The sequence below is a fragment of the Saccoglossus kowalevskii genome, chromosome 5 (genome assembly GCF_978046115.1).
Source record: "Saccoglossus kowalevskii chromosome 5, keSacKowa6.1, whole genome shotgun sequence".
In the NCBI taxonomy this organism is placed as follows: Eukaryota; Metazoa; Hemichordata; class Enteropneusta; family Harrimaniidae; genus Saccoglossus; species Saccoglossus kowalevskii.
Genome location: NC_140645.1, coordinates 27,759,852 through 27,771,121, shown reverse-complemented (window position 1 = coordinate 27,771,121; position 11,270 = coordinate 27,759,852). Strand labels below are relative to the sequence as shown.

Genomic DNA, 11,270 nt, shown 5'->3' with positions numbered 1-11,270 from the left:
TAATCCTGGTGAGTTTCCTTCCATGTATATAATGATTTGTGAGTATTTTATCATGTTCATTGCTTCAACGCACTTATTCAAAATATCTTCCAAATTTTCGATTGTTACGTTTAATGATAATGTATGATCAGATTATTTTCATAAACATCAACCTAGAAAAAAATCATTTTATAGGTATATCAGGAACAAATATCAACACATAAAACTTTAAAAATTTGCACTAATAACTAATATTGTTTGAGTATCGAAATGACACAGTCATGTCATGGACACAGTGATTACAGATTCAAAGCATATAGCATATATGGAATATTTTACATCTATTGTTTAATTGTTTAAGTTAACTTTGAAAAAATAAAGTCAGCACAGTGGCATATTATGGTACATCACACTCATATTTATTTATTTGCTCGCAATAACCGGATTTCCCTTCTAACATTCCATCATTATATTGTATCTAGTCAACAATTATACAATAACAATTAATCTACCATCCTAATTGCCTGTGCCAGCGCGAAGCAGCATGTAATGAATCATATACTCAGTTAACTTAAAGCACACTATGTACTTGTGTTTGTGTAGACAGAACTTCAGAATTGACCATGGCCTTACAGGTATATTGTCAATTTAGGCAAGTTTCAAAAAATTAAGTAAAATATTGCCCAAACAAAATGATGTATACAGGCAATTACAATGTTGATATAATATAATTAACGTTATCCAATACTGCAATAATCATAGCAATACGTCAAGGTAAACAATATCAACCCTTAAAACTCACCACTTTGATAAGACAAACAATCATGTGAGTATATTCAACAAACAAACGGGTTTATACGGATGAGTGCAAATATGAATAAATCAGTAGCACTTCACAAATCATTATGCCTACGTAACAAATATGTAATATCATCGTATGATGGCGCTATGAAAACATTTCCTCGCGCACGTTTGAATGTAATTAACATATGAATAAGTATGAGTACATGAACCTTGGTTATCAACCAATATCTATTGACACAGCGAATCTAGTGTTGACTTGTCTGCGTGTACACACGTATGTCAAGAGTTGAATTATTGTAGAAATAACACATAATGATTTAAATCAATTATGTTTGGCAACTATACAAAGCAGAACAACAACAAAAAACTGGATAATATTAATATCATAGAAACCAAAGTATTTATTTCCTCATAATGAGTGATGCATTAATCGCCGACTTCTCTTATATCAGCTCGACCTATCTACTGCCAGATTAATAACTACAAAACGTTGATCCCACGATCATATTATGTCACAGTTACATTGTTTTTAAAATAATAATTGTCTGATTTTGGTCTATTCCACCAGAATATTTACTAAATCATATTCAAGTTCGTGTAAGTGTAATTTCATATAACGGCGACGTTATATCGCTGGACCCAATAAACTCACAAAATATAATTATGTTGCCGAAAAGGTTTGTTTTTTTGTCAAAATTATGTCAAATCTAAAAAAAAACAAATAAAAGAAAATCGTAAGTATATTCAAATTATACAATTTGCTCTTCTGGAAGGTATTACCTTTAGTTTAGCCTTATTTGTGTAAACAAAGACATTATTTAAATATCATTATATATAACAAAAATCTGAAAATTCAAAATACGTAACAGCAATCTCATCTCATGCTAGTACATTTTACTCAACATATATCATTTTCAGCCGATTTCTTCAAGAGCGATAACGTTGGAATAAGCATTTTTAATCTTCACATAGTCATTCTGGTAAAAAAATGAAATTATTAGAAAACTGTATAATGGTATATAACAATAATATTTGTTTTTGTTATTGTTTATGTAACATACGCACCATATTTGTACTGAGTAGAGTGAGTAGCCGGCAACTGATATCATGAAATGGTGGCCGCATGACAGGGTCTTCTTTCCAACATTCCATCATTATATTGTATCTAGGCATTTGAAACGAGAACACATTAATAACCATACAGTCTTAAAATCAGTTCGCCTAATAGATTATGAAGTGATTACTGACTATGGCATTTTTTTGTGCGCCATGTGTTCAAAACATATCTTGTCAGATATAAAAAATAAGAAACTGTAAAAAAAAATAAAAAAAAAAATAATCTTGCGTAATTAAAATTACAAATCAAGTAATAAATGGCAAATCAGACAATTTATTTGTATATCTGAGATAATAAATATATGTAAAATTTACAGGCAGCTCGGTTAAATTTATGCATATAGATAGGAGAAAAGACAGAGAGTACATTTTAATCACAAATGTCTGATGAACAAATCGTAAATAAATAGTCAATGGATCTCAAATTCCAAAGAAAATAAAAACAGTTATCAGATACACTCATAAATACAATGTTACCACGTAAAATAAATGGATAATAACAAGGAAATGTATTTCATATCGCACCGTGTTTTTAATATTTCGAGTTTTGTGTGCGAATATGCACGTTGTTCTTATTCCAATATGTATCGTACATTGGTATATTACGTTGGTATGTTGGGTGGTATGTTTACTGGTGCACGATTTAAGCATATTACTACACTTACATGTGTTTGTCACAATGCAGTGGTTTTGGTATTCTATATCCACACTGCAGCTCATGTGTCAACTCATTTGGTGACAATCCTGCATACGGCACACATCCTATCAATGAAGAAACGTGGACATTTGGTAAATTGTTATCATTAAATATTACGATACTGCAAAAATATTCTTCAAATAAAATTACATCATATCGTGAGATGTTAGCATTGTTTTGATGTAGTCGTGACTTACCAAAACTAAATATTTCCCATAAAACAATTCCAAAAGACCACGTGTCCGACTTCGTTGTATAAAAACAATCCAGCAGTGATTCTAGAGCCATCCATCGCACAGGTAGACGTCCCTGTCAAGAAAAATTAAGGAAAATAGGACAAGAAAACAAATGTATCAGTCACACACCAACAATTGTTGAGTATTTATCCCAAAAATCAATGTTTATGTTATGGTGTATACGAAATTGACATTTTTATACTCTATTAAGAACCATTATGCAGTTACTCACCCTAGTTTCCAATTCAAATTCAGCCAAGGACATAACTGCCGTCGACAGTCCTAAATCAGTTATTTTACATTCTTTATTGTAGCCAATATAAATACTACGAGATGTCAGAGTCCGTAAAACTATCTGTAATTGTGTAAAGGCAGCTTATTGACCAACGAATACAAAAATGCACAATAATAAATCAATAATAAGCAAACCCTATATAAAAACATACCTCTTCTCTTTCAAGGAAATCCATTCCATTCGCTATTTGCATACCATAGTTCATGAATTCCTTTTTCTCATCCTGCCCAAATCCCACGCCGCTAGCATCAAATAATGATGGATCACGTGAAGACCGATAACTCCTAATATATGTTTTCAAATCACCAAATGGACAATACTCCAGAATCAGACAAATGGGATCTGAAACCACATAAATAATGTGACGACTACAACAAATTGATTTTATTATATTTTATAGTAATGTAATTTACCTTTGACTTCACAGCATCCAAGAAACGTAATTATATTTGGGTGTTTGGATACTTTACGTAACACCTCGATTTCATTGATCAGAAATGTTTTTGCTGCAATGTCATCTCTTTTTTCTTCTGCAAATGCAAAAATTAAATACAAATAATGTAGCTTCATATTTTATTTGTATTATTCAATCTGAAATATGGAGCTTGGTACTTTCTACGTTCAACTCAGTCAGGTATAGTGGATAAAATATTAGTAAATTAAAAATACTTTTTCAATGTCACATTTTCCATTGCGTATAACAAAATATTTAGGACTTATACAAACACATTACCGCATCCAGCCAGTAAACCATACATAAAATGTCAATATAACCTCATGATATATATCATTAATTCAATCTTGATTGCATTATGCGATAAAATAAAGCTCACTCAGTCACATTCCAAAATTGTTGTTAGTCGTTATGATTTTTAGAAAATTTAACTAAACATACCTTTAATTCGTCTAATAAAAACGTGAATCATGCCTTTGGTAGACATCACTTCTGCTTTAAATAGTTCCGTATATAGTCCATCTGAAATGTGTTTTAGTATATGCTTCTCTGGAAATGGATTATCCAAATAATATAGCTGAAATTGTACAAATCAATATCACTGTGAACAACCATTGATAGCAAAATAATTGTTTCATGCAATGTTAATAGAAAATGTTTCTCTCACCCCACGATTTCCATTCGTCACATTTGTTGCTTCGGGTTCTGAAAGTATTCATGTAATAGTAAAGTTCATTAGAATACAAGTTACTAAGACTGTGGTTTCATATATGCGCGTACATTACATCGAAGCAATTTGGAAATGCATGCACTGATAAACTGAAATATATCATTTATTATTAATTAGTTTGATAACTGAAATTATTGAAATATTAAAATAATGAAGTATAAACCGGTTTTCCTTTTAGCGGGGAATATAAGATCCATGTATACATCGCTTGACATCGATTTTTCCTCAGAATGAAACTCATCATCCCTACGGGTAAAAATGAATCCATATTTTAGAACCAATGTCATTAACGAATATGAGAAATAGTGGAACGACTTATTCTAAAATAAATGGAGAAAATACCTTTTTGTACGAGAATCTGAAATGCAAAATAGAAATGTTTTGATTTGAAATATTGTTTTATTATTCCATAAATTTCCAAAAAAATAACATTTGAAAATAAAGCAAGACACGTAATGGTCTTCTGGGTTATATTGAGCAAGTCGAATCGAACACTGAAGTTTATATATTGTATACTAACCCTTTCGCAGAAAAGTCGCATTTCTTTTTCGCCAACAAATGACAAATAATATTAACACTACAGTGACTACAAACAAGCAGACAAATACAACTATTCCAGCTGTTGATGATGATGGATTCGACTCACTATCTGCGACAGAACAATGAGTTTAACAATGAATCAATATCAACACAATAACGTAATGTCCATATATGGAATAAAATGCAATCATGAACATTTTGGAGAGGCCATGAACATTAATGATGAAATTTACACTGATTGAAATGCAATTCCAAATTTTACTACGGAAAATAAAATACTAGCATGGTGAAAGTCTGAAAAGCATTTTGTCTAATATGAACATTTGAAAATGGCACAATTCAATCAATGTTTTAGAGAAAATGGTCACCATCATATTTTCGGTTGTAACACCTTGAATACCTTGCATGGCTAAATGGAAGATGACACTGTCAACACCATATATGTTTGTGCCTGTGCAGTTGTATTCCCCGCTGTCATAGATTCCCACGTTAAGTATATGGAGTTCACTGTATACATGGGTTTTGTTTACTTCCACGGTGTTGATTTGACATCTTTCACATCCTGTTGTCTCAGTTGTTCCGTTAAACCAGTACACGTCTGCATGTGGTACTGCATCAACTATACAGTCCAATGTGATATTTTGTTCTCCTTCCACAGCGTGTCTGTTATCATCATCATTAACTATATTTGGGTCATCTAAACACATTGAAATGCAATATAGTTTAAATATATCAGAATATCTCAATATCATGTTTAACTTTGAATAACACTATAGTACGATATATGGTCCTGCTGTGACAGTGGATTGGTTGTCCCAATGCTAAATGGCTAATTGTAGTAAATCGTCAATCTGTAAATCTGTAACACGGTTTTGCAAAGCATATTAAATTACAACACTGACATAGATGCTCATAATACTTTCACAAAGCAAATATTGTGTTAGGTGTCAGGTCAGACATAGTTGGCGTTGTACGTATTTCACATTTACTATTTCAAACAAAAAGCTTACATTCTAAATAAAGTTGAGATGATGCATTATCGGCACTGAAGTCATTAGAAATAAGGCACGTGTACTCATCACCAAAATCATAACTACTTATGTCCTCAATTTCTAAAGTCCCACCAGGTGCAGTTATGCTGTACCGTGGATCGTTATCTACATCTATGATGTCATCATTGTAAAACCATGAGTACGTCACTTCAGGATTCCCATATCCGACACAAGTAATACTGGCTGTTGTTGTGATTGGTAAAATTACAGTAGTTATATCACTTGGTGAACCATCTTCTACAAAATCGGCTCCATCTGATTGCAAGGGTCAGTTTGCAAATACAAATATTTTACAGTTAATAATATAAAAATAAAACTGCAAGCAACAATGTTTCGATCAAGAGACTTGTAGGTTTGAATTTCATTACATTTGCACACCATAACATTACACACACTGTTAATCAGAGTGTAACAATAAACGATATAGGAGAAAAGCAAATTGAAACCTAGTAACGATCATACATAGAATACGTAATTTGCGATCCTTGTAAGCGGCGCACGAACCATTCAGATAAAAACAGACATAAACATGGCAGTACTAAATACATTTGGACATATGCACCCACTACATGCCCGAATGCACCTGGGGGGGGGGGGGGTGGCAGATTCCATCCAACTCAACTAACTTGAAATGAATATGTGATCGATGTACAATCTGTATTTTCGAAAAGTTCGAGTGACATCCAAATTTAAACCACATATCACCACAACCAAATTTGTAAATTATAGGTCAATCTATTTGTTATAGTCAAAACCAAATTGGTTAAGAAAAACGTAAAACTGCTGACATTTCTTAAAATATAAAAGGTTATTATTTGCACTATATTGCAACCAGTCGCCGATACAGGCTCATCAAAAATGATGTAATAAATACATGAAAACATTGTTGTTGTTTTTGTAATACTTACATAAAACATTGATTGTTAATGTTGAATTATGTGAATAAACATCACCATTGAATAATGGATTGGTAGCATGGCATGTGTAATCACCAGCTTGATGTCTATTGATATTTCTAATATTCAATTCGCTGCCATGAATAGTCACATTGTTCCAATTGTCTTTCGTCCAGACTATAATAGCTTCAGGGTTTGCATCAACATAGCATTCAATATGTAAATCGTCGTTTTCCAATATTTCGATATACTCAATGAGAGTTATTTCTGGACCATCTGATGAGTAGAAAATAAATGTGCATTATGTTTGATCTCTGCAAACATCATTTCTGTACAACATGTCAAATGGAATATTGCACATTATATTATACCCGTATATTGATACTGTTAATCGATCGATTTCATTGGTCCAAACACAATATTTGCATAGGTAATTAATGGCATGTTACCAAATTAAAAACATCTGAAAAATTATATAACCATAATATTGCGTTTTGTTAATGATGGGACCTGAGCTGTGAGCGTCGGTCGTTGGGTGATCGTCGTTCGCCACACAAAACTAAACCACCGTCCATCCACACCGCGAGGAACGGTGCCTAAACGAACGCCAGACCATTCCGTGTTGTGGCTTCGAAATGGATTGCGAACCTCAAACAAAGAAAAACATGTTCTTTAAATTAAACTGGTGACCAACTAGATGAGATTGATGGATTGAAGGTCAAAAAAAATTGCAAGAAACTAAGAGTCACAGGAAAACATGTTTGTATACAATAACAACATGTGTCCCATAGAGGCGTTCAAATTCTGACCGACAAAATTGCAGTGAAATTGCATAATTCGACGACGATTTATGGTAATGTAATCCTCCACGCAGAAAAAAATAGTTTGTATTTGTATTCAATTTGAACTGTGTTGCATATGTATTTTTTGAATGCATTTTGTGTACAACAACTAAATATTCATATTCAAGATCCATAATCAAGATCTTATAGTAGATGCAAGTAATTTTATCTTTATTTTGTCAATATACTGGTATTATATATAATAATAATATATTGCACAATTCAATCCATATATGCACTCGTCTGTGGCTCGTGTATATATGTTGTGACTTGTGCAATAACTCGTGGTATACCAGCCTTTGGCGGGGGGTTATTGCTTAAATATATGAGTATACAAAATAATATCACAGGGAAATGACCCACCAAAACATTCTAGAGGTGGATATTAATGCTCCATCAGATGTGGCTAGCACTTCTAATCGTTCCTGTTATATGGTATGACATACAATGACTATTTTTACGATTCACTCCGTTAACCTGTCTAACAAATTCGAAACGACCATATTTCTCTAACTGTCATCACTTATTTTCTAGTTGTTTAGGATGAATACTATGAATCGTTTGTAGATATACTCCATGTTTAAGCGTTAATATCATTGTCATCTAACCTCATTGACAACAATCTTTGTAGTCACTAAAACGGCATGCCAATCTCTGTCGAGATGAACAATTGTAAGGTTGTAACTAGACGCAAACGAACATACTTACATTCTACATTGATGTAAGTTGTATTACTGCCGTACTCTATCGCATTTGTTTCTGTTAGAATATTCCAAGCTTCACACAGATAAGGACCGTCTTCCTGTTTTCCTATGTCGGGTATACTAAGGATATAGTCACTACTTATTTCTACTTCTAAAAAGGTCCATTTAACTGTTGTTTCTTGTGGAATGGCATCTACGATGCACTCGATAGAGACACTGTCTCCAAGTATGACGTTATATACAGTTGGAACGTATACATCTGGAGGATCTTGAATTAGAATTCCAAATAATAAACATGTTTATTATGAGACGAATGGACCTGTTTTATACAATGTTATTTTGATTACGTTTATGACAGTTCACTTTTGTATTTTTGTAATGTTTATATTTAATGTGCTGAAAATGAAGCGAATTTGTCTACCTGCAAACTTAAAATACCCATGTATGACATAATTTTCGGAACATTTGCATTATCCTCTGATTTGTAACAATGGTTAATTTGGTGATATACAATGTTAAACCAAATAGATTAACAAACGTGTTCACATTTTGCGCCCCTATGCATGCGTCTTGGCTGGTTGGCAAGAACTTTGTATAATACAACGGCGTTGTTTTTCGCTATTATTAATTGAACATTTATGTGTCTTGATAATAAAACAACCTCCAGGCAATGCTTGACAGAGCTGCGCGTTAATGCTGATATGTGATTGACATTTGATATGGGACATCATGGTACAACGTCCTATATTCTGACAATTATGATACTCACATTCCACTGTGATTGTAGTTTGTGATGACCCATGGCCCGTGTCACCATTGTAGTACTCGTTACTGACTTCACATGTATATATCCCGGATTCGTCGCGTTGTATATTTGATAACTGCAGTGGATTATCCATATCTGCTTCCTGATCACCAGGTCCTTTCCATTTTGCATCATCGTTGCTGGGTAATGGATTTCCATCGATGATATAACAAGTAATATTGACGTGAGTGTTTTCTTTCGGATACACAGAATCAATGGAATTGACCGTTGGAGCATCTGAAATAATATTTTATTATTTACATTTAGTCCTATATTTGCAAAACCATCATCTTATAATAAACAAATATATTATCACACATATTCATCTATTATTATCAAGTCGTGCAGAAATTATTTACGCATAATAGTCTACCATAGTGTCTTCACATGTGTTACCACAACACAAACAAAGTGTTTGCAATGTTTTGTACCTGATCGAATGTGTGTCACAGATGTGACACAGCACGGCTCCTGGCAAATTATCCCTATCATTAAATCGCTTAGTGTCATTTATTATATATATTTATGAAAACCAAACTTACACTGTACATCTAAAAAAGCCTCAGCAGAATCACCACCAAAGGTATTATTGACTTGACATTTATAGGAAGCTGCGTCATCTTTATCTGTTTCATTAATAATAAGAATCCCATCGTATAACATATAGTTTGAATCTCCATGTGATATTAAACTATCATCTTTATACCACGTAAAAGTTATCTCATCTGGATTTCCATAAGCAGTACATGTTAACATTGCATCTTCCGTTTCCACAACAAATTTTGTTTCAGATGGTTTTGGATCTATATATGCGCCATCTGAAATAAGATTCAATCAAATTTTACTCTGATAATGCGAACAATTTACACAATAGAAAACATACATACGTCAACATTTAGACCAACTCACAAAGAAACAAACAAACACCATTAATAAACTTCTTGGATTTGAAATTAAAAATACGTATTTATTTTACTTACAATATACTGTAAGGTATGCTGTAGCCTGTATTGCATCACTAGGATGGACCACACCAGACACTTCACATGTATAACTATCGTCATCATCTTTCACGATGTAATGAATTGATAAGTCATATTGTCCCTCACTGCTCTCACCGGATACACTGTGTTTCTCTGGATGCTTAGTAACTCCATCGTTTTCGTCATAAATGATCAAACTGCCTTTCCTCCAATAGAGAGTCCCTTCCTTGTCAGATACAGTGCATTCAAACATAACCCATGTATCACTCTCTATGACAGTAGTATTTGCTGGAGTTACACTGAACCTCTGTGTTGCTAAAACAACTAACAAAAAGTAAATAAAAAAATAATTTACAATATTACAATAGCGACATACATATGTATTAGTATATATGTTATCTCATTGTCATCTCTTATGCGTGCACAGTGACTGGTGTACAAAAAGTTAAATTTCTGTCATTGTTTGTAATTTGTGTTGATGAATACACATGTGCGTGTGAAATACAATAACTTACAGATCGTGCCATATTACAGGCCAGAAGACGAGGTTTGTTTGCAGCCATTCGCAGATGTAAATAACTGACGTCACGGTGAGATTGGCTAATACGCATCACCGAATTTATTTCACTATCAATTATAGACTTTTTTCGGTAACATATTTTTTTTGAATTATGTGTTTTTTTTTTTAAGTAATTCGATAAATATTGTTCAAGGTCCATGATTGTATTTACCTTGCCTGGTTGACGCAAAAGTAGCGCATACATTGCCATATCGCTAATGTGATAGGAAGCTGGTCATGCAGCCCTATCTTGTAATTCCAAATATACTTCCTGTACAGCGTTTGTGACTAATAAGCTCATGTATTTGAAATGCTATGTGATGTGTACCACTATATGTTTTTGAAAGAATTTCTGCTCGAATATTTTAATACAAGAAAAATGATTTTCAATGCAATTATATTTCCAGATGCGAGGACTGCTCTAGACCTGCTCTCCCCCCAAAGTCGCATTGTTATAGTCGTGTTTCGACAATTGGAGCTTAATAATTGACTAACACAGAAACAAAACAGTATCACGTGTTCGACAATTTTTACAAATTGAAACAAATCTTTGAAATTTTCAATCATGTAATTTCATC

The 11,270-nt window shown here is 33.0% G+C and overlaps 1 protein-coding gene and 1 long non-coding RNA gene across 2 annotated transcripts; both read right to left on the bottom strand.

The window, feature by feature from the left end:
* Nucleotides 1–4,023: 4,023 nt before the first annotated feature.
* Nucleotides 4,024–4,316, bottom strand: LOC146745964 (uncharacterized). Its single transcript, XR_014929431.1, has 2 exons — nt 4,249–4,316; nt 4,024–4,158 (listed from the first exon to the last, which is right to left on the bottom strand). It is a non-coding gene; the product is annotated as an uncharacterized LOC146745964 (long non-coding RNA).
* A 510-nt stretch (nt 4,317–4,826) lies between these two features.
* LOC146745963 (cell adhesion molecule CEACAM5-like) lies at nt 4,827–10,903 on the bottom strand. The gene is made up of 9 exons (XM_085498852.1): nt 10,870–10,903; nt 10,131–10,457; nt 9,693–9,968; nt 9,115–9,387; nt 8,350–8,613; nt 6,812–7,075; nt 5,862–6,158; nt 5,252–5,548; nt 4,827–4,960 (listed from the first exon to the last, which is right to left on the bottom strand). Exons 1-9 carry the CDS (start codon nt 10,901–10,903, stop codon nt 4,827–4,829), a joined length of 2,166 nt encoding a protein of 721 aa, XP_085354978.1.
* Between the last annotated feature and the right edge of the window lie 367 nt (nt 10,904–11,270).